Source organism: Martes martes (genome assembly GCF_963455335.1).
Source record: "Martes martes genome assembly, chromosome: 10".
NCBI classification, from domain to species: domain Eukaryota; kingdom Metazoa; phylum Chordata; class Mammalia; order Carnivora; family Mustelidae; genus Martes; species Martes martes.
The window spans coordinates 114,181,899-114,206,835 of NC_137898.1; the positions used below are offsets into that span (position 1 = coordinate 114,181,899).

The window sequence follows — 24,937 nt, forward strand, 5'->3', positions numbered from 1 at the left end:
AATTCCTCTCTGCTCTCTCATCAGCTTTCAGAGGCGATGAGTTTATGACTGGATGTATGCACTTCCAAGTACATTGTAAAGTGGATTAAAATTCCATCTGGTTTATTGCTTTTTCCTCTGAGCGGTTTCCTTATAGAGAGCTCAGGATATTAACGTATAAGTGTGATTTTCATAAAATACAATCCAAGCAAACCAAAGGGTTTACAAACTAGAGGCCTTTTAGAAAAATAAAACCTAAAGCAATTGAAATCATAAACATAACATGAAAGCTGGGACAGAAATATATTCACAAGAGAAGACAGATGCTCGGCGCAAGTCACATAACACTTCTAGAAGCACAGCAGGAAGCCCGAGTGGGTCATTCCTTGTACCGTCCATCACGGCGGTCAGGGTGATTTCTTTCCAAAGGTGTATCTTTGAATACTTTGTCCACTCTGGTGTGAAATGACTTACAGGATGGCTCTTCTACTATTTCCACTGTGAGGCCATTCCACAATTTAATAGATATCACTACCGGGAAAACTTTGTAGATAGGGAGCCTACATTTTCTGTTACTCAATTTCATGCCCCGGCTTCTAGTGATCACCCCCAGGGAACACTGTAAACAATCCTTTCCCTTCACGGTGATGCATTTTGAGTTCTTGGAAATTTGTATCGTATCCCCCTAAGTAACTCTCCAAAAAATTTTATACATAGCGTACATCAAGTACTTAATTCCTTTGTCAATGAACAATAGATTTAGTTTTTATAATCTTGTCTCACAAATCATTTTCCTCAGTCTGTTAATCAATCTGCTCTTCCCTGAATTCCCACGTTTGTCAGCATCTTATATTAAACGACTCGCAGAATGATTTGGTAATCTGATTCCCGTCTTATCAATGCACTGCGCACACCCAGCCATTGATGCCTAGTTTCAAACAGCAACGCTCCTGTGTCTTGGCGCCTTTGAAATAGCTCGACGGTTCCCTCCATAGCTTTGTCTCAGCTGCTGCTTTTCACAGTGGAAGTCTCTCCTTTAAAATTTCAGAGAAAGTAGTTACAATTCTAAATTCAGTGACACCAACAAAGTCTTAACTACTTTTTATAAAGACTCATTTATTCCGTGTTCCGTAAATAGCGACTTGGCATCCAGGATCGATATCTACAGGGGATCTCACCAATGTCTGTGTTCTTCCAAGTTTTAGATGTTCTACATCGAATGTAATAGTAACGTTTCTGTGTAAAAATGTCTGAAGGACACTGTTAACTCGTCCCCCTACAAGGAACCCGTCCATGTACATTAGACAAGTTAGCGAAGTTACTGGAGGACTTTTGTCAGGTAAACAATTTAATTCTGTAATTAGCACAGACATTTTTGTTCTGTTTCTTTCAAATTGATTAAGCATGATCATCTATGGCAGGGAAACTCTCCTTTTAAATTCTTAAGACTTTTTTACTTTTTACTTTTTTTTACTTTAAGACTTTTTTAACACCAGTGTTTCCTCTTTTGTGAGATGATCTTGCCCTTTAGCAATATTTCAATTTTAGAGTTCTCAAGTTCCAGAATTAACATTGTTTTGAAAACCAGTCATTGTTTTTCCTCTATATTTTATTGCTACCTGAATCTATATATTTTTTTGCCCTAAAAGAAACCAATTATGTGTAGTGAATACATTTTCTAAAAGACCTTGCCCCAGAGTTAAATCTGTGAAAACCTTTGCAATATCTTGAATTTCAATCCTAAAAGCTCCTGAAGGAGTAGCTCTAATATCAAAGGACAGAAATAGTGAGAAAATATTTTCACATGGCCTTAAAGTAATTGAATTAGTCACCTGCTACCCCGCCTTCAGAGTGTTCATGTTAAGGGCAATACCTCAACAGTGTACTAAGAAGAAGAACATTTTTGGAGATAAACTAAATGTCAGCAGTTGTCTACCTGCCAGGAATGTGACTTTGGAGAACCTTTACTTGTCTCACATTTAGAAATGCTTATGAACAGAAATAATTATTAACCCATAAGCCAACATCTAACTTTAAGCCACCTTTATGAATAAAAATATCTTGAAAGTGAGTTGGCCACTTGCAAATGTGATCTTTAAACTTACTAACCAAATCCTCATCTCATTGATAATGGATCTTCATGAAGGATTTGCAGAAGGACAAGTGTCACATCATGTCTTTGGAACTCAAGTATTTGCCAAGTCTTTGTGGAGAGCCTGATATGTCCCAGGAACTGTATTAGCTCCTGTGGATGCATGAAAGTTAATGAAAAGCACACTGTAGGTCTTTGTATACTCTGGGAACACAGAGGAGGCATCCTCTACGAATCAGAACCAATAGCGCTTCTCAAAAGAAGTGACTTCATTTGTGTTCTAATCAATAAGGCAGAGTTTACTAAAGGGAAAGGGTTGGGAGAATTTTCCAAGCAAAGAGAGTGGCCTCTGTAGATTTAAAAGGGCGGATAAAGCATGAGATAATTCTGAGAGCCCAGAGAAATATGAGTGACTGCCTGGAAATCATGCAAGAGAGTAAGAGGGAACCAGAGACGGGAGGTTTTGATGTCCTCATCAACGGACGGACGACGAACTACTGAGAACCTCGGAGGGATTTGGGGCTTGGACCTTGAATGGGTGGTGGAGCACTTTTTGTTTTGATTTTGCTTTTGGAGACCAATATGACAGACCAGTGGAGGTTAGATTATAGTCGGACACAAATAGGCAGAGGCTATTTAGGGCGCTATCATAGAAACCCACAAGAGATGTGATGAGATTCTGACTTAAAATTTAGGGTGGAAGACATGGTTTTGAAGGATTAAGATATTATGATCTGAGGAATTTAGAGACTATCTGGAGCATGTTTCAGCGGGCACCGCAGTATGGTGTACAACAGGTGAAGGTGATTGTAGTTTTCTAGGAAAGGGGACACAGGACAATGAACAGGTTTTGTGGGAATATTAATGAGTGCCATTTTGGACATGATGAGTTTGAAGAGCTTATGGGACATCCGCTGGAGGGGTGGCTAGAGGGAATGTGGCAGAATGATCTAATTCTCATCAAATATTTCTTGGCCTGGCATAGGGAGTTAGGCAAATTCATGTAAATATTAGTGCTGATGCCAGGAAATTCAGTGAGTTTACCCGGGTACCAAGCATCAAGTATCAGAATCCTAGAAAACACTGAAATTTAAAAAGACATTAAAAGACAGGGATCCAGAGAAGTAATACGTGGAGAAGGAGAAGGAGAAGGAGAAGGAGAAGGAGAGCACCAGAACGTAACACCACAAAAGCCAGGGAAGCGATGATTATGGAGGGCATCATCATCAACGTTAAATGTTAGAAAGGTTTCAGGTAAAAAAAAGGCTGTAGAAAGGGCTCATTGGTTTTGGAAATTCAAAAACTATTAAAACTATTAATAAGACTGTTTTCATTGGAATAAGAACCAGGCTGCCGTGGGATGAAGGGCAGACCAAAATTGCAGGCACACCAAGTGCAAACTATTATTTCAAAAAGCTTGAGTGTGAACGAATGAGAATTTAAACAAATGATAGCTAGAGAGGAGGTTTGAATCATGAAGATACTTCTAAGATAGTAAAGAGACTCGAGCATTTTTTATAGGTTGGACAGACAGATAACTAGAGGAAAGAGGTGTGGAGATATAAAAAAGAAAGGCAACCCAGGGTGCTGGGTGTGTCATTTTCCTCCAGCAGAAAGCCAGATGAAAGTGTCCGGATGTTGAGGGATGGTGGGATCGTTCCAGAGGAGGACTTTGGCTGCGTGGGGCCCTGGGACAGCTCAGTGGTGGGGGAGTACTGATAAGAGAGGATGGGAAGTGATGGACCATGTGGCCTCTAAGATCACAGAAGGGTGATAACTTGGGTGGATGTGGAGGTACTGAGCGTCTGGAGGACTCTCTGAGGTTAAAGACAGAGAGACAGCAGCAAGAACTCAAGAGTGTATGAGATTACGGAGCTCATGGCCAGAGCGCACGGTGCCTTTAAGATTTTGGACGTAGAAGGGGCTGCTGGAGTGGAGGCACCAAAGAGATGAGTCGAAGGACTGCAGATCAAGGGTATTTGCCGAGCCGTCCGCATGGACTCTGGCATCATTCTGGTGATGGCAGCAAGAGGTGAGGACGCATACTGAAATGCAGATGCTGCCATACTTGGTGAATGTGGGGAGGTGCCCATGACTTCAGGAGAAGGAACATCATAGCCAAAGCTGAGAAGAAGAAGATTAATATATTCTTTTTTTAAAAGATTTTATTTATTTATTTGACACAGAGAGAGATCACAAGTAGGCAGAGAGGCAGGCAGAGAGAGAGGGGGAAGCAGGCTCCCCGCTGAGCAGAGAGCCCGATGTGGGACTCGATCCCAGGACCCTGAGATCATGACCCGAGCCGAAGGCAGAGGCTTAACCCACGGAGCCACCCGGGTGCCCCGAAGATTAATATATTATTAACAATAGCTGTGCGTTCTGAGTCTCAGAGGAGGTGACTGTGTACGTGTCCTTGTACGTGCCCTCAGTGTCTTTCGAAGAATGTGGTAGAACCAGTAGTGTGGATGGCCTCCAATGGGCATTCTCTAACTTGGAGATGTGGGGCCTTGGGAATGTGTTGTATGAAAAATATCAACGATTTGGAATACCAGAATGGAGGCCGACAGGAGGCCGCCACATTTCCCAGCCTGGCGGGCATTTCCGAGCCGCCGCTCTCCTGTCCACCCGGAGGGAAGGGCGGTCTTCGGAGGGAAGCAAGAGGCCGATCCGTAAAGGTGGCCAGGTACTGGGTGTTGGTCCACAAGGGCTGCCCGTCGCCTCTCAGAAGCCGTCGCGGGCCGGCGGGTGCCAATTTGAAATGAATCTACTCAGTCGTTTCTAGACCGAAAACACTCTGCCGGGGTTAGAAATCCAATTTAAAGCTTCCTTCTTGTTTGGGAAGAGAATGTGAAGCCCAAGTTAAAACAGCTCCGGGAAGTGGTCTTCTGTGCTGGGAACAGTAAGTCCTCAGCCTCCCGTGCCGTCCGCACACTCGGTAGGAAGTCGGTCGAGGATGAGGTGCGCTCTCTCGGGGACGAAGGCTCTTGTTAACTTGTATCCTTGTTTCCTGTAACAGTTCACAGCGCTTTGGTTGTTGCTCCGACGCTCTCAAAAGAATAGTGTGTTCCACTTAGCGGGAGGGTGAAGGGCGTTGTCGTTGCTGCGTGTTCTGGTGAAATCTGAGACACACCTCGGCGGAGCAGCGAGGGGGGCGCGGACCAGCCGTCGGGGCCGGAGTGACGACGACGGGAGCCGTGGAAGGCGGCGGAGCCGATGTGTAGCTCCCCGCCGGCCGCTGTGTCTGGCGCGCGCTCGAAGAGGCTGTCGTGGTGCCTTGCCCCGTCCGTCCTCCCTCCTCTCTCCCTCCCCCGTCTGCCCCCGGACCACAGCAGGGAACGTCCCACACAGAGCTGAGAGTACAGCGATTCTCACCGGAGGCCTTTCGCCGGACCCAGATCGTTTCTGGCTTCTGCGTATCACCTGCTGTCACATAGTTCTCTCTCCGCTTCATAAGGAAATAGGCGACATCTCCCCTCACTTCTGTTCTGAGAACAGCCGGCAGCACTGTCCGCCTTGTCCGCCTGCCCGACCGGGGCCTGGGGGAGACCCCCCGGGGGCGGGGGCGGGGGTGGGAAGAGTGTCAGGGCCGTGGTGGGGAGGGGGATGCTTTCTCTCCTCCAGCCGGAATATCAAGAAGCCGTGACATGTCAGGGTTCTCGTGTCCTTCCCTAGGCCGAAGAGGACTCCTTTAAACCTGTCCGTCAGAATGACAGGAGGTCACCAAAGACCTCTTGAAAGGGCAGTGAATTCCACATTAGGGTTGAGACTACTACGGTCAGCATTTGAATACAGTGGATGGTGTGAGGGGGATCATGAGCTCGACCCAGCTCCCCTCCCACCACCCCCCTTCCCGCCATGGGTACCAGGCTCTTCTCCACCCATAGACAGGGGCTTTGGGTTTCAGTGACATTATTTCTGCCCATAAGCGTTCCATTTATGTAGCAGGTGTACACGACAGTTGTGCAAAACTTTGCATCCAATTCAAATAAAATCTGAGGGGGATTTTGCAAGTATTGGATTTATTTTGTTTTGTTTTGTTTTTTTGGATTTGTTTTAAAGTAGTGCTTCCATAGCTGGAAATAAAGACTGTCATTTTTTTTTTAATTTTATTTATCTGACAGAGAGAGAGATCACAAGTAGGCAGAGAGGCAGAGAGAGAGGGGGAAGCAGGCTTCCTGCTGAGCAGAGAGCCTGATGCAGGGCTCGACCCCAGGACCCTGACATCATGACCTGAGCGAAGGCAGTGGCTTAACCCACTGAGCCACCCAGGTGCCCCAAAAGGCTGTCATTTTTGATGATAAAAACAGCTGTTGCATTTTGCAGGACTATGAACGATGACCCCTAATGTCCTTCCTAACTTGATGCTTTACATGGAAGGAGAGCTAATATGGTTACATAGTATGTGTCTCCTGTGTATTCAAAAGCTGGCTTTCATAGACAGGTGTTAAAGAGTCATCCTAAATGACAAGAAGTTCCTTCCGGCTTCTTACACGTCAACTGCAGAGAGAGCAGAGTAAATGCAGTTCCGTGTCTGTGTATCAAGACTTGTGTATCATTTCATATAAAATAGGTTTTCTTTTACAGATGATTTATTTTAAATGCCAGTGATTTTTCCTGGAGGGGACTGATATTGGGACAAGAAATAGTGTTTCTAGTATGGGATTACTTCTTTTTTCATTCTTCCGCTCCGTGGACTATTTCCACCTTTTTGAAATATAAATATTAATATTACTGAGATAATACCTGGGGACGTGTTATGAGAAGTGAACACTGGACTGCACTATCTTTTGGAGCAGAACACAGGCTGGGATGAACTTGGAGGTAGCACCTGGATTCAGGGTGAACACACACCTCACTCCCACCCCGGACCAGGAGTACCGCTGCGTCCGGCTGCCTGCCGCGTGGGCTCCACGGACTCCCTGTATGCATCACAGGGGACGACGACGACTGACCCTTCCAGGGTGGCCAGTTGACTCTGAAAGCAAGATGATTTTCCTTCGCTTCTCCAACACTAACAGAATTGGGCCAGACTTCAGCGGCTTTGGGAAGGGTACCCTAGAGGGGGGCCACTGGTGAATTTGGGGAAGAAGACAATGAGTGACCAGAAATCACTCCGGATGTCTGCAGAGCTATTTAGAGAAGGCGTCTCATTTCTTAAAGCTTGTGCTAGAATGGAAAACAGCTTTGATGAGGCATCAGGAGACGCCGGCTCTCGTTCTGACTTTCTCATGAGTTTGGGGTGTCCCCATGAGAAAACAATTGCTTTGGACACTTACTCCTGAGATAGTCATGATATGCCAAGTTATACCGCACTAACAACAAGCCTGAAATGGCAGTGGCTTACAAAAGCAAAGGTTGGCTTCCCAGTCACGTTTCATGTAAGTTCCTAATCCCCAGCCACAGGCTCCTTGTAGCCTCCCCATTTGGGAGACGTCCCCGTCAGGGACGCACAGCAGAGGGAAAAGAGCGATGGCAGAACCACACAATGTGTTTCAAAGCTTCTCCTCACCTTCAGCTGGTTAAAGCAAGCCACACGGTCAAGCCTGCCTTCAAGGGAGCAGGAAATATGCCCCTCCCGTAAGGAGGGTATGGCAGAAGCCCTGAGATGAACCCAGTAGATAGGGGCACCTCTGTGCCTAGAAGTTGAAGGCATTGGGCGGTGATTTGCAAAGTTATGAGTTACAAGTTATTAATTCGTAAGTTACAAATAGCAATAATCAGTTTGGACATAGAGGGGTTTTTTTACTATTTTATTTATTTGAGAGAAGGAAAGAGAGGGAGCAGCAAAGGGAGAAGCAGGCTCCCCACTGAGCAGGGAGCCGGACTTGGGGCCCAATCCCAGGACCTTGATATCGATCGTGACCTGAGCTGAAGGCAGACGCCTACCCAGCTAAGCCACCCAGGCACCCCGTGGACCTAGAGAGGTTTTACCAAAAGATAGGAAACGGTATGAATTAGTGGTCTGCATGTGCATGCCTAGTTTTTTCTTTAAATTCCTTCAACTGTTTTAAAACAAGTTCTTGCTCTTTTGAAATGTTTTGTTTGCTAATGTGCAGAATGCATGAATAGCAGTCCTCTGAATGTGTGTAGTGATTTAGAGTGGGGAAAATACTTATGCATACATCTGTTCCTGGGTCCTCTGGTCTCACGTGACCAAACTGACCGTGTTTGGTTTGTTGGCTCTGTTTTTCCAGTGCCTTAAACAGTCTAGCACTCAGTAATTTCCTGGAGGGTGTAGGGAGACTATTGGAGTTAGTTAAGGGGCCAGGAGGAGTGCATTCCATCCTGTAGGAAAAAGTCCAAGAAGACACAGCCCCCTGCCCAGTGGTTGCAGAAATGTCCGGTCAGGAAATCTCCCCTGGGAAGATGCAAACTGTTACTTTATCGAATGTATCATGCCCATACCCAGCCCACCGGGTGGTGGAAAGAGATTGAAATGAGATGAGGAATGTTAAGGCTTCTTGAAAATTTCAAAATCCCCGTGCCCACCTTAGGTGAAGAAAGGCCAGGCCATTGTAGTCTGGATGGATCAACGTTTTTTCAAGGTTTTTCCAAGAAAAGGAATATGCAAATGTATGATGTCTAAGCCTTTCTAGAACAGCTTTCCCTATGATGATCTCTTAAATATCCGGAACATTCCTTTAAGAATGGTACGTCCGTGCTTGGGTAAGAATATTGAGGCACAGAGAACCTAAGTCCTCAGTTTTCTCCAGCGGGTCCATGGTGACGTTCACAAGGGAGCCTGACAGCCCCACTCGGAACTTGGAACATCTTTGCAGAAGGGTTAAAGGAACGTAGCCATTTTTTTTTCAGCAGAAAGATAACATATTGGAAAGACCATACTAGTTTTGGAAGGAATGCAGTGAATGTCCTCTTGGGCTAGTTAGTTTCACATGAATTATCTAATTTAATGCTCATCTACCCCTGTGGGGAATAAAAAGGGTATTTTTCCCCCATTTTACAAATCAGGACTCTCACGTGTGGAGAGTTTACCTTGCCAAGGTCACACAGCCCATGTTCCATGTGGAATACGATTCTGAGTATGAATCTCCAAAGCCACTGAGTATGAATCTCCTCTAACCGGCCAAAAATGCTGCCGGCCTTTTTCGGCAAGGTGAATAGCAAAGGAAGCTCACAGCTCCCCGGGTTTCCTTTAAAGGCACGGGGTCTGCTTTTATTTTGTTTGCTCTTAGAGATCCTCTGATGGGAGCCCTCGAGGGCCATTTGTATCCTAGCATCTTTACGGTCCCTGCTGGGTGGAGAGATAGCTTTCAGTAATCCCACTAAATCAGTCCCCCACTGACTGACCTCAGGGGTCATCATAAAGTACTTAAGGGTTTCTCATCTGTCGAATCTTCTCAGGCAAACATTCTAACTTTTCTTCGAAGAAGAAAGGTAATTTTGTACCCTGCTGAGAAATGAGATAGAACTAAATTGTATTTGAGGATGCTATAATCATTTTAGGGATTTAATTACCAGAATTAAGGAAGGACTCTTAATTCTAACGTTGCCTTAGAAGATTATGGACATTCCAGAAAGGGTTTCCAAACCAACAGCACCGAATTTCTTGGTTTCAGTTTTTTCAACTGCTCTCATCTCTCAGAACAGTGAAGCGTTGTTTACTGTGTGTTTTCTAGGAACTCTGTGATGCTGCTTAAGACCACAGAATGCACGCGGATTAAACACTTTTTCTTTTTCCTTGTGTTTGCATACACAGAAAGGGAGGCGTGTGGGCAGGGCAAGAGAGGCGGCTCCCTGCGGGGTAGCACACACTGTGTCCAGAGACCTGGACCCCAGACACCAGATGGGCCAGTGATCCTGATGCTTGACCCTTCGGGAGCTTGGTTTCCTTGTGCTGCAGACAAAGCGTGGTCAGAGTGAAAGCTCCCTGAGAGCAGCAACCTTGGTGTTCTTTTCTGTATCTCCAGCACTTTGAACCGTTAGAAATAGTGGAGTTCTTGAAATGCCTGGTGAGTGAATGATTAACTATCACACTCTCCTCCCCGCCAAATGCTCAGTGTGTCATCCACAACTCTCTGATCCGTCCTGCTCCTTCCTTTTCCTCCTCCTTTTCTGTCTGGTGCTTTGGGTGCTGTGCTTAGTAGGTCCAAGCCCATGCCACTCTCTGCCTTTGCGCGTGTTCTCCCCCCGCCCTGTCCGCTCTCCCTAAAGCCCTGATGATCAGTGCGGGCCAACTCCAGGGTCGCTTCTTCCGAGACCTTTCCCCAGTCCCCCAGATGTGGGTACACCTGCGGGACTCTGCGTGCGGCGCGGGTGGAGCGTTCACTCCTGTAGGTCTTGTACCCCCATTTACTTCTCCCACAGACGTCGATTCACACTCAGACGCGCACCGGCCAGGAGGCTCGGGTTTATTGCCAGTCTCGTCACTCGCTGCTCACACAACCCCGTGGCTGTTCGTGCTTTCATTTCACTAGTACTTACCCGATGCCTGTTCGTTAACAGATGGTGTCACAGGTACTGGGGCTGAGCTGTGTCAAAGCTACAAGTCTATGAGACCAGTTCACCTAATGGTGAGCCCCTAAGAAAAAGTAAATCACGTTCATGTAAGTTGCTGACGTGAAAGGGAGTGGAGAGAGGAGGGAATTAGAACTGATCTGGACGAGGGAGCCCTTTGGGGCTGTTGGACACGTTGCCCGTCTGTGCCTTGCCCAGGGCTTAACACAGTGAGCTCTACCCTGTGGTCATTCAAAAGTCTCGGTCACAGCGTGAACAGAACTTTGAACCTAGCGATCTGTTAGCGCTCTTCTGGCTCCCAACTGTGCTGCTGAGATTTAAAGGGGTATAAGGTGCGTGAGATATCAGGCGTGCTAAAAAAATCCAGACGCAGCGAACGCCTCGGCCAGTCCTTGGGCCTGAGCAGCGAGGCGGTCAGCTCTGACGTCTCCCAGTCCCGTGGAGCAGAGCACCCAGTCACCTAACCCCGTGAGTATTTTCCCTTTGACTGTGGAATGCATTGTTCTTTTCATTTTTCTGGCCGTGAAAGTTACCTTTATAATTATATTTGGCTTAGATGACTGCAGCCGTGAATTTGCATTCTCTCAGTACACAGCATGGGATAATACCAAGAAAAAAAAAAAAAGACAGCAAGAATCTGAGGAGAGCCAATCTAGGATTAAAATTTTGTTGTTGCAAAGCCTCGTGCTCTCACGAATGCCGCTGGTGAGTATTGCTAATGTAATCACAGGCACGAGTAGACGACGCTGCTGACGGACCATAACCACACGCCCCGAGGAACTGTAAGGGCCGGTAAACATGAACAGCGAGGACTCAGATTGCGGGGTCTCTCATTTAAACACCCCTTGCCCTGTGCGGAAGCAATTTTCCCAGCCACGAGGAACACGAGGAAAAGACTGTGTGGATTGTTGACTCCGGGGTCAGGATGACGTTAAGTGGACTGAGGAGAGCCTCGGTTCCCTGGGGGTCTCTTTCCCTGGTTTAACCACGGAGCCTGGTCACCGTTTTTCTTTGTGCGAAGCTTTCCCAGCAGATCAGAATGAATCCCACGACCTGGGGACCTGGGATTCAGTGCCAGCACGCTCCGCTAATGGGCTCGGACAGCGAGCCTGCTTTGGGGACCTGAACCCGGCGACCTGCTTTGATGAGCTGCCAGAGGCACGAGGAGTGACAAGAGGCCCTGCGAGGTCAAGAATGTGCTCACCTCACCTTCTGTCAAGAGCAATGTGCGGGGGAAGGGGTGCCAACCTGCGGGTTCAACCCTAGAATTGTACACAGAAATCCTTTACACTCAGGCCAAGAGAAAGGTTGGGTTTTGAATTAACAGTTAGTTCATGCCCACAGCCCCACGATATTCACGTGGCTATTGAATATGCATAGGGACAAAAGGTAATTACGATGGGCGGCCGCTCTGTTCCAGCGTAGAGCCGAGGATGTCTAGGGAAAATGTGTCACCAAAACACAAAGCCACCTCCCTAGGCAATATGCATAGTTATTTTCATTTTTCAGTTTTTCATTTTTCTTTTCATTCATTTTTCAAAGAAGGAACAGCTTTCTCGATGCTTTTGACTGACTTGTCCCTGATTCTCCCCTAAGATGTCCCTCTTTACCTAATAACCCCGTCATTTGCTAGATAACGTTTCATGAGTCCTTTCTCCGGGAAGAATGACAAGTTGTGTGGACTGTGGCTTAGTCTCTTAGACTTCAAATGGTGTTTTCTCCTTAAGGTTAGGTCTTACTTAGAAGTTTTAATTATTAGTGGAATCATTTGAGCTCATAAAGGGAATGACTTTAGCAAAGGGATTTTGGTGACGTGGCCTTCATCTTCATAGTGTTCATGATTTCCAGATTTTCTAATATTTGTCGTAATATAACTAGCTTTTAGCCAGGATGGAGGTAACCCATTTATACACCACCATCCGAATACAGAGAAACTCAGCGGTTTCTAGGAGTGTGCCTTTCAGCTCCGTCATCCAATCAAAATGAAGTGATTTTTTGAATTTGGAGGGTGAGACGGTATTTCCTCCCTCACCAATAGAAAGCAAACAGAAAGCAAAGAGAGTGATCACTCTGTACCAGGAAGTATGCTAAGTGCAAGGAAATGAAAATATGAATAATTCAGATCAACCCTTCTTCTTTTCATCTCAAACTTGTAATTTTCTAAGGTAGCAAAATCATCTCCTCAGCCATCCATTTTGTCTGGAGATTGCAAATATCTTGAAGATTAGCTTAGCAGTATCTAAAGTACCATCTTTAATAATATTCAGGCTGCTGGTGAACCAAACCAAATGTTCTTTTTTGAAACGCTCTTAAGAAATGTCCGAAAACCTTGTACTTAGCACAAATCAAGGGTGTGTGTTTGGCTTATCTAAGGACTCTTGGTGAATGAAAGGATGAGCCATTGTAGCAGCAAGGAAAGTGTGTGCTAATTCAGCCTCAAGTTCAGGTACCTGCAGAACGTCTTGATGACCAGCTTGCTTCCATGGGCAAGTTCCTCTAGCATCCTCCAAGCCGCGGAAATGGATGAGAGCTGGAAGGCTTTCGTGCAGTGCCTGGCTTGTCCTCTATGCTCCCTGAAAGGCAGCTGTTGCTACAAAGTAATTAATAATAGAGTTTTCTTAATCCTTAACAACGTTACTGTGTTTAGAAGAGCTCTTAACAACATTTAAACCTCCACCTAGGTTTCCAGCAACACGATGAATAAAGACCACTGGCAGTATCTTTCTAGATGAAAATTAAATGTTCATTTATCATTTGGTCCATATGGAGCACAGCAGAAGCTACTAGCATAGTTGTATTTGGCAATTTGTAATTTTCTGTTGCAGCCCCTCACTAAGATGTCCTTGTTTGGCTGACACAGAGTTAATTTAATCAGACTTCATGAGCATCCATCTCTCCTCTCCAGGATCATTGCAGTTTCCTCAGGCTGTAGTCCACAAACAATAATGGCGGTGGTTCATCCTTTTTCTAACTAGACTCACTCTATCTGTCTACAAACACACTTTGACCCCTCTCTAGCTCTGGGCTGTGGCCCTCATGACGCCCTCTCTGAGTCGATGACCTCTTCTCTGCCTGCTGAAGGAACTTTCTTCCTTACCTGTTGGACTGGTATTTGCTCTGATCTTTGCTTATCTGTTCTAACAACTTCCCAGACTAAGTATAGTCTAAAGAAATCAGAAACTAACAAGTACAAGAAGTTCCTTGTCTTATAGTGTAAGGGGGAAAATGAACTTTCAAAAAAAAATTTTTGCATTAGCTTCAAGATTTCATGGGTGACTAGTTGATGAATCCTAGAAGATCTAAATTAAAACATTGTACTTTAGTGTCAGCGATGGCTTAAAAAGTTGTGAAACGACCTCTTAAATCAGCAAAAATCTGCAAGTAGGTCTTACCTCTGGGGGCTATTTACTATTAAAGATATATTTATTTTATTAATATTTTATTTCCAATTGTAGTTGACTCATGTCCAGAGCCTCTTAGAGCTCTCAGAATATATGTTACTAATTTCACAGGCAAATTCTCTGCCTTTGAAAGATGCTCTTTGAAAAAAGAAAAGAAAAGAAAAAGAAAGATGCTCTTTGATTCTTGTTCATTATTGATTTTGGAACTCTTGATATCTTTGTACTAAACGTTGTTGCCAATAGAAGCTGACCTCCAGCCACGGCCTGTCCCGTATTCCTTGTTATAGATCCGATTTGATGATGAGCATGTAATGAAATATACTTGTAAAGGCTTGGTTGGATCACAGAGTTTGATGGGACCAAAGGGTTTTCAATTTTGGCTTTATTCCGTAGACGCCGAGCCATCAATGTATCATTATTTGCATGTGCATTGATTGGACTACGTGTCAGAAGTTCAGGTACTAGAGTATCAGAAGTCTTTGCTCTAAAGGAATCTCCCCCATAGAGTGATCTCAGGGCCCAGGCCTGTAAGGTCAGCGTCATCTGAGTTTTCCTCCGTGGGTCATGAACGGAGTGTCAGGACACATGGAGCCTCACTTAGGGGAAAAAACGTTGACAGTGCATTTGTTTGTTATCGTTTTACGAATCCAGACAAATCCCTCTGCGTCTTTCGCATTTCCAAAGGAACACCTCTAAGCCTTCACTTAATCAAGAGGCCCAGCTCGACTTAGGAGAGGACTTCATTATTTTATTATCTGCCTCTGAGGAGTGGACGGAAAACCTCAAACAGAAGCAGAGTTTTCAAGGTGAAGGAAAACGCTCTGACGAAAGTCCTTCCAAGCGTCTCCCCACTGAGTCATCCTTGGTCAGTTGGACGTGGCGCTGGGCGAAAGCTTTTTAAAAATCTCTAAGTAAGTGCGTACGTTTTGTTTGAAGAGTCGGACGAGCACGTCCCCCTGAGCAAGAAGACTTTAAGGCTCGTCTCCTCACGGAGCGCACAGTCACCTTGGATGGAGATGAACAGCCCGCCTCCGTGAGATCCGGGAACAATGATCCTAAATGTTGGGAACAGCGGCCTGGACCGCCGTCTCCAAGACTCCAGAGACAGTTGCTCCGGCTCCACCGACGGGGCTCGGAGAGGGATTCACGCGGACATCCAGCGCCGGCTCCGGTCAGCGTGCCGTGGCAGGGCCATGAGTGGCTCGTTGACCCGTTAGCGTGTCGTGGGCTACCTCCCTGGGCAGCGGCCCCCAGGCGACTGACGGCGACTGACGGCCGGGAAGGGTTGTCCGGCCACAGCCTGTCTGCATGTGCACGTGAAATCCCCAGTCAAGTCTGTCTTTCATAGTGAAGATTGTTATGGAGAATTTTCATGAGCGATAGCGGCATCGTATCCGCAGCTCGATTTTCTTTCAGACTGTGCGCCCGCTGTCCTCCCACGAGGCGGGCACATGCCTACCGGACGCCGAGCTGATGGGAAACTGCGTGTTTTCTTTTAAGACATCAGAAGTGGGTGTTGCGTTAGCCGTGTTTTCGGTGGAGCCGAACGTGATGATTCTAGAACAATTCTTTATTGTCCCATCTTTGAACAATTCTCTCTAGTAATTGGTGAGAATTATTTCTACAAAAATGCTTTTATTTTCCACCAGGGAATACATGGGTGTCACAAGTCAGTCTAAGGATATAATGTAAGGCTTTGGGGGTAGGTGCTCATGCACACTCCAATCCATTTCTCTTTTCCACTTTTGTTTTAGAAATCATATGGTTTCACTCCTGTGAAGGAATAGTGCAGGGGATCATAGGGAGAGGGAAACTGGGAAGAATTCAGCCACGGAGACAAACCGTGAGAGACTCTGGACTCCAGGAAGCAAACTGAGGGCTACGGGAGGAAGGGGCATTGGGAGATGGGGTAACAGGGTGACGGGCTTGAAGGAGGGCACGTGATGCGATGAGCCCTGGGCATTATACGCAGCTGATGAATCATTAAACACGACATCAAAAACTGATGATGTACTATATGTTGGCTAACTAAACAGAATTAAAAAAAGAAATTTGTCAATTTCTTATTAACACTTGGTATGTATTATAAAAAGTCAAGGCCCCGTGAATAGACAAAGGGAAGAGAATGAGCGCGTGCGTCGTTCCGTGCAGCAGTGCGGTGAATGCAGTTTCAATCTTGCTTCGGTCAGACACCTGTACGTTTTTCTAGTAGAATTGGGTGCTTGAAACATACTCTTACAACCTTTTCATGTGTAAGGTTTTATTTTAAGCTTGTTAACTGTTTATTATATCTGTTACAAGTATAATTGTGCACTTATCTTTATGCTTTTAATTTTGTCTTAGTATTTGTTTTGGATTCATGCAACACTTAGCGTGTATGAGGGGTGTCCGTGTTGGTGCTCCCTGACTTGGCTAGCATGAGTGATGTGGCCAGCATGAGTGACGTAGCTAGCATGTGTGACGTAGTTAGCATGTGTGACGTAGCTAGTGTGAGTGACGCGGCTAGCGTGAGTGATGTAGCTAGCATGAGCACCGACAGTACTCTTTCTCCCGCACTTCGGTTACACGGGTACCATGTGTGTTTTCAGATGCTCTTAAGATGCTCTTTTTCCAGCTCCCCAACCTCCTAGTGAATAACTTTTCTCTCCCACAGATCAGACTTCCAGAACTAAGCTATTTAAAAAGCACAGATCTCAGAATCACATTTGTGTTTTCAAAATTACTCCAGATAGAGTTGTAAGGGAGTGGGTTTTATTTCAAAATGCCAAATAATGAGTTTTACCATCAAAATATGATCATGAAGTGTTATAACATGAGGACATAAACTAAGAATAAAGTATTTTGAATGATGTAAATGAATTCTTACTAGATTAAGGCAGTGCCGATAAAGATGCCTGTAATTAGAGGGTGATGTGTGCCATGGTTCGGTGGGCTGAAAACCACACGCCCAAGAGAGAACACTAGCTTCTCAGACTCCAGTCCTGACTCCAGTCATAATTAGTTCAGAGATGCTGGGCTGTCAGCCCCAGAGTGTGCTCTTCTCTCAAGGGATGGCTTGGACCCCGAGATACGGTCCTAGTAATTCACCCACAGCTCCAAACCGCAGCCCCTGCAGGAAGTGAGGAACCGAGTAGCCAGAATAGCAGCCTCTTTCCTTTAGGATGAAACAGGCTGCTGTGTAGACGCAGGAGGTAAGGAAACAAAGCACCGATTGGTACCTGCTTCTTGGAGCTCACACATACTTCTCTCTCCTCGGAAGAATGGGACATAGCTCTTAAAGCACTTGGAGTTTGTTGTAATAAAACACAGAAATGTGTTTTTGAAAGCTGGACTGTTTCCATTTATTTTAAATGATTTTTCACTGTTCTCACTGCTCTGCGAAAAGCACCCACAGTAACAGAGTCTGACTTTGAAAAAGCAAGTTGTCTACCCAGGGTGATTCTAAAACTGTGAAGCAAGCAGTCTGATGCCAGCCCCGACTGATCAGAATGAGCTCTGGCTCTAGGGGGAAGTGGATGAACATCATCCCTGATAATGCTCCCTGAACCAGTGAGATCAGAGTGTGTACTCAAAACTCCAGTAAGAATAAGAAATAAACAAGCACCCTGTATTCTAGAGCAAGCATTCTAAATGGGGAAGGAGATCATGAACAGTAGAACAGAAAAATCAGTTCAGATCATCATAAATGTTTAAAGAAAATTAAGCAAATTAAGTGGCTAGGGTGGACAAGAGTGTGGTTATTTTAAATAAAGTGTTCGAGGAGGGGTTCCCTACTGATGTGATGTTTGAGCATAGAACTAAATGATGAGGAGCCAGTCACGTTTGGGGAAAGTGCATCACGGGCAGAGGGAACAGTAGCAGACTTAGATGGAAGGGGAGAGGCCGGGAGTATTATTTGAAAGACTGTAAGGAGGCCAGTGTAGTGGGAATGCAGTTTTTGAGAAAGATAGAACATCAACTCAGAGAGAGACACTGGGGAGGAAACAAGATGGGGTCAGATCATATAAGACCAGATCCTGAGCGTGATGGACACTACCAGAAGGATTTATGCAGAAGACCGAAGTGATTTGATTTATACTTTAAAAAGATACCAGTAGAAAAAAGTAGCCCCCAAATATACCCATGCTTATATAGTTAATGAAGATTTGACAAAGGAGCCAAGAATACTTGATGGGGAAAGATGCTCCGTTCAATAAATGGTGTTGGAAAAATTCGATATTCACATGTGAAAGAATGGAATTGGACCTGGATCTTCATACTGCTCACAAACACTGACTCGATACAGAGTCGGCTTCCATGTAAGACTTGAAACTGTAAAACTCCTACAAGAAAACGTAAGCAGAAAGCTCCTCTATATTGGTGTTGGCAGTGACTTTTTTGGATACGGCATCAAAAGCAAAGGCAATACATGAGCAGTGGGACTACATCAAAGTATAAAATCTTCGACACAGCAAAAGAAACAGAATGGAGAGGCACCCAAGGGAATGGGAGAAAACATTCGCAAACCACACAGCTGAAAAGAGATTAACGTCTAAAATATATAAGGAACTCATACAACGCAATAGCAAAAAACCCAAATAATCTGATTTAAAAATTGGCAGAGGACCTGGGTAGATTATTTTTTAAAAGAAGACATATAAATGCTCAACGGGTGCATGAAAAGATGCTCAACATTACTAATCAGCAGGGAAACCCAAATCATAAGCAGAATGAGCTGTCACCTTACACCTATTACAGTGACCACCATCGAAAAGACAAGAGATAACAAGTGTTGGCAAGGGAGTGGAGAAGAGGGAGCTTTAATGTACTGTTGATGGGAATGCAGATAGATGAGAACAGGCACTGCAGAAAACAGCACGGAGGTTACTCAAGAAAACAGCACGGAGGTTACTCAAGAAATTAAAATACAATCCAGTAATCCCTCTTCTGGTTATGTAACCGAAAGAAGCTCAGTCACTGTACTGGGGAGACTTCTGCACCCCCACGTTCACTGCAGTGTCATTCACCATAGCCCAGACATGGAAACAACCTGAGTATTCATGGACAGATGAACAGATGAAGAAAACATGAGAGATGTAATTCCGCCTGAGAAAGAAGGAAATCCTGCACTTGTGACAACATGGATGGACCTTGAGGACCTTGAGGACATTAGACATTATACTAAGTAAAACAAGCCAGACAGAAAAAGACAAAACCTGTATCTCACCTATATGTGTGCTCTTAAAAAGAAGGGGGGAAAAGGTCAAACACACGAGTAGGGTACCTGCCGGGGCAAGAAAGTAGGAAACTGGGAAGTGGTTGGTCAAAGGGTACAAACTTCTGGTGATAAGATCAGGAAGTTCTGGGCATCTAATGCTCAGCACAGTGACTATCATTAACGATCTTGTATTATACACTTGAGAGTTGCTGAGAAAGTGTCATTCTCAAATATTCTCACCACACACACGTGCACACAGTTGTAATTACGTGAAGTGATCGATGTGTTAACCAGCCTTATTTGGTAGCCACTTAGCAAGTTACACGTATATCAGATTATCGTGTTGTACACCTTCAATTTACACGGTGTTGTATGTCGGTCGTCTTTTGTAAAGCCAGAAAAGACAAGAGCATGGCGGCTGCCTTGTGGAGTGTGGACTCTGGAGACGGTAGCAGCATTTAGAAGCTGGAGTCTGGGAGCCCCGCCAGTGTCTCTGACGAGATTATGGTAGGGGAGATGAGAAATGCATGTGAAGGATAGATTTAGAAAGCAAATGGCTATGTTCCTTCTGATGCCAAGTTTGTCCTTTCAGGTCTAAATTCTGCAGTTCCGTCTTAGAGGGGGTATTTTTCCCTTTTTAAAAGCTCATTTTAAATGTGTCATTTATAAATAATGGCAAATTTTGAAATAACCTCAAAGAAGGTTGGTTTATTTGAAAAGTCTAATAGTCATGTTGCCAAGAGAAGATAAATTTACTTTTTATCTGGAACTTAATGAAATCCTCTGTCATTGGTGCCTATTAAAGTTTCTAAGCAGACAGTGAAGAAACAAAAAGTTCTTTGTGTAACATTTGTCTGGGTGCATGTGCACCAGGGCCCTTTATGCTTAAAAATGCTTAACAAAACACTTTAACCCTTTATCTATGCAAGAAAACAAAGTAAGGATGCCTGGGTCGCTCAATCATTAAGCATCTGCCTTCAGCTCAGGTCGTGATCCCAGGGTCCTGGGATCGAGTCCCACATCGGGTTCCCTGCTCAGCAGGAAGCCTGCTTCTCCCTCTCTCACTCCCCCTGCTTGTGTTCCCTCTCTTGCTGTGTCTCTGTCCAAAAATAAATAAAATCTTAAAAAAAAAAATGAAAGAAAGAAAATGAAGTAAATCGTAGTCACGGAATTTAGTAAGTGTAGATGTAAAATCTAAATTATTAAGAGTACTTCAGATGATATCCTCATAGAACCTTCCACCAATACTCTGCTATACATCTTTCCTACTTTTTTTTAAATTTTTTATTTCTTTTCAGCGTAACAGTATTCATTGTTTTTTTCACCACACCCAGTGCTCCATGCAATCCGTGCCCTCCCTAATACCCACCATCTGGTTCCCCCAACCTCCCACCCCCGCCCCTTCAAAACCCTCAGGTTGTTTTTCAGAGTCCGTAGTCTCTCATGGTTCGCCTCCCCTTCCAGTTTCCCTCAACTCTTTCTTTTACCTTCCCTCTGGACCCTGTTTCATCCAAGCCAGCTACAAGGATGGGAAAGAAGCACACAGTGCGTACTGAGAAGTGTGCTCAGGTGGCCCTGAGAATTGGTTTTCTAATCATTAAAATGAAGAGTTTGCATGAGATAGTACTACAGTTCTTTCCCGGTCCAAGATTTTGAGATCGTCCCTCTCCTGATTTCACACACGACCAACACGATCCATCCCTTGCTTCCTTGCCATCACTGTGCTAGAGATTCTCAGACCTGTATCCCGGGTGCTGGTCTCCCTCACGGGGCCCTCTCCTAGAGCAAACGGCATCCTGAACGTCAGTAGCTGGATAGTGCACGGGCACCTCAGACGCGCCGTACGCAGCATGACTCACTAATTTTCCCCAATGGCTTCCTTTCCTTACACGTTCCTCACATTTGTCTAGACATCTGTCTCTCTTGGAGTCTTCTACCCCACCTCTCTTGCAAGCAGCTATCTACTTACTCCTCTCCTTACCTGAGTCTACAAGACTCAGCTCAAGGGTCACAGTCTTGCATGAAATTTTTCCATGCCCCTTTCCTCCAGGGTAAATTTTCTACTGCCTTCCTGGATGTCTCCAGCCAACCAGAATGACAGCACACGCGTGAGTTCACTGCAGGAGCTTTACCTGGCTATGGATATGTTGACATTTTGAACTCCTCGAGGGGAGGTAGAGTTTCTCAGTTCCTTGTGATTCTAGTCTCAGCTTAGAATGCATCACGCAGTTGGTGACGAGCCAGTATGAAACTGAATGAGTGAAAACGAAAATTCTAGGATGTGAGGACTGCTCATGGGATGGTCCCACCTGGCATAGGCCGTCCTGCCAACAGTCCCTTCACAACATGGGGAAGCTGTTGGCTCTATGGCCCGGTGTCACCTGTTCGCCTGCTTATGAAGACTTCTGTCAATGCCAATCTCCATTTGTGTTCACCCATCTTTTTGCTGGGGGAATTCACCGTTCCGTGTGCAGAGACCAATTTTCTCTTTCTTTTTTATCTTTCCTGAGGTAGAGATGAGAATAATGATGTCTTGCCAGTTTTTAACAGATCATTCTTTGAACCCCACATTTGACTTAGTTCTGTCTCAGTAAACAACGAAATTTTTTTAACACAGACATTTATATATAAACCAGTCTCATCATGAGCAATTAACAAATGCACTTGCAGCTCCTCAAAATGTTAATGAAATTTAGACCTGATACTTAGCTTCATTCGTTAAGCATACTTGGGTAAATAAGCTGCCAGATTTGAAAATCTGAATTTTTCTCAGCATCGTCTTAAAATACATCCTACTCCCTGGCTTGGCTGGAAGGCATTAACCAAGTTGAGTGATTTTTAACAGGGTCAAGAAATCATCTGTGACATGTGAAAATGGTAGAAATCAGCTTTTTCTTCCCATTATGTTTTTAAAGCTACTGGTGCTGGAGTAATTAACAAGAAACTCACACAAATTGGAGACAAATTCACCTTTTAAGAGAAGTTCTTTCTCTGAGATCCATTGCTACCACAAATCCTTCAAGGCTTCCCTGAGATAACTTTCTTGGGTCTGCCCTTTTTCCTTCTTTCTTTGAGTGGGTAGTACTTTGCCAGTCCACGGCCATCGTCTTCCCACTGCCACTCTTCCTGGTGTGTCCCGACAGAGTCAAGAGTAACTCTTTGCTGCTGAATTTGTCTTTGAAAAGATCACTGATATTAGAGACCAGCTCAGGAAGCAGGACTGAACATGATGCAGAACTAGTTCAAACCAAAAAATATCAATATGGATAATGGCCATTATTACTCTTTATTAAGGACCTAATTAAGCGCTGTTATAATTACAGAAGTAGTGCATTTAGTTAGTTCTCAAACTACTCTCTAATTTAAGCATTCCATACCAGCCTTTTACAGATGGATTGCAGAGGCTGGGTAGAGTGCCCGAGGTCACCCAGTGGGCAGATGGCCGACTTAAAATGTGAACTCCTGTCTGCACATTTTCCATTTCACCAGGACTTAGGAGTAAATGTGATCGTACCCATTATGTCCATAAATGCGCATGTCTTGAATGAGAAGGGTTCTGGAGGAGAGATGCTGAAGACAAACGGTGAACGGTCCGGCAAGAATGTAGCCTTATTTCTGTTGTCACTTAGTGGGAGGAAGATTCCGATGGCTGAGATATAGAAACGGTGCACGTAATGAATTGCACAGAGATCTGACTGACTCACACGGATGTTTCTTGCCTTCTAGGAAGATTTCCAACCCGCAGCAGCCTCAGAGACCAACTGGGAGTCAGTCACAAGCTCTATCTCAGTAAGTAATTTGTTTTTCTGTTGCCAGAGAAAAAAAGCTGATGGAGAAGCTGAGCCCAACCCCAGAGCGGCATCAGCTGCGTGAAGGACCTATGAAGGACCTAGGACTTGACCTGCAATCATGATGTGTCCTTCCATTTCTTTTATGGTTACAGCGGGCTTTGTCACATGCCCTTTCCTCCTCTCTTCAAAAAGGTTCTCAGGAAATGCCAGTACCCATTGTAGGGACACAGGCTAGACAATGACTTCAGTATTTATCAGTTTCAAAGTAGAATGTTCCAACTAGACGACTGTCCAGACATATCAAACATAGCAAACTGGTCCATGAACCCAAGTTCCAGTGGGGAGTTTTGAAATGGTGTTTTGAATATTCCAGGGGAAGCTGTTAATCTTAGTGTTTTTAAGGATCTTTGCAGAGGTGAAAAATCCCAGTGTTTAAGATAACTTAAGTGCAAACCAGGCGTGTGTTCTGTTGGACCTCGAAGTAAAACATAACTCGCCCCAAAACTATAAAATGGTTCGTGGTCTCCGTTTTTTCCTCCACGTTTAGTCATTTCTCAGTATTCTACTTCTCTTTGTTCAGAAAGATCAGACCTTGTTTTCACCCGTCCTATAGGTAGCACGTAGATAGCAAGGAGATACAAGATAATAAACGTAGGTGTTCACTAGACGGTCAAGAGCATGGAGAAAGCTTACCCATGGGTCTGACTGCGTCCATGTGGCTGAGTTAGAGTGGAATTTTTTTTTTCAAGTAATATTCCATCCTTTGCTCTCTGGGGGATTTTTTTTTTTTTCAAGTAATATTCCATCCTTTGCTCTCTGGGGGATTTTTAAAGAAATTCCTTCAGAGGGCAGGGTTTCCTTAGCGATGGATTCTGTGACTAATTCACCTGGTGCGTCCGCTGGACTAGAACAACATGGCCTGATCAAGAGGTCAGTGATGTTTCTAATGGTGATATGAAGAGTGTCTTATTCGTTCTTGACAGCCCCAAACCTCTACATAAAGCATATTTTGTTTTTGTGGAAAGTGGCTTCTAGTTTTCTGAGCATTTTTTTTCTTTTACAAATTGTTATTTTAAAGACATTCAGTTAGCTTTAGAATGGATTTTTATAGATAATGAAAGCTGAATGAGATCAGGTCTACAGGGCTGTGAAAAGAGGCACGCCCAGTTCTTTCTCACAAAATTAGTTTTTAAATAATTACAATAAATAATAACTTATAATAATAATAAAAATGATTTTTAATAATAATAATAATAAAAGCCCTTCCCCGTTCCCTTTCCCTACCAGGCATATTTGAAAACTGCTTTTAAGGCACACCAGGGTGGGTTAATGCTTTTGCCACAGAAGGGCCACCTGAAAGCAGGCGGGCATCTATTCTCTGGCTTCCGGACCTTTGGACCTCACTTGGTTAACCAGAGAGAAACCCTAAGCTGAAAGTGAGAGTGCGAAATGTGGGCTTTGCCATCGGAAACGCCGTGGCACGTAGTGGTTCTTGTTAGGACGCCGCCTGCTGTCCCAGGAATGCAAGTACTCGCTAATCCCCCTTCCCCGGAGTGGGAGGAGATGTTTGCCCGTGAGGGATCCTATTTGCTTGACAGTTTCTTGAAAGACCTTTGGAAACCCTTGTGGCTCTGTTCTTTCTATTTCCTTGTTAACGGGTCATGAATTTGTACAGAGATGTTTGAATCATGGCTCATTGGCCTCTAGATTATCCAAGGGGTAGTGAAGTAAGGGCTTGGGAACTTGTATCGGGATGTAGTGCACGGAATCCCTCCCAAACTTTCAGGGTGTCGCATGCCCCATTTGAAGAATATTTCTGAGAGTATTTTAAGGACAGCTGGGATCGTGAGCAAGCATCAGCCCTTTTAAAAATACATATATATATATGTATGCTTCCCATGGGATCTCCCAGTCTTGGTCGAGAGCAGGTTTCACGACGAATTACCCTTGTTGATGCCCAGTAAATAAGCTGGTGATTTTATCGGATTCTCACCAAGGAAAT

The 24,937-nt window shown here is 44.7% G+C and overlaps 1 protein-coding gene across 1 annotated transcript in view; it reads left to right on the forward strand.

Annotated features, from left to right (window-relative positions):
* The window catches only part of PDGFD (platelet derived growth factor D), a 226,993-nt gene that overhangs the window by 174,847 nt on the left and 27,209 nt on the right, over positions 1 to 24,937 (forward strand). Inside the window, exon 4 of the mRNA XM_080816075.1 lies at positions 22,871 to 22,933. Within this exon, the coding sequence (XP_080672201.1) occupies positions 22,871 to 22,933 (63 nt within the window). The remainder of the gene's footprint in view (positions 1 to 22,870; positions 22,934 to 24,937) is intronic.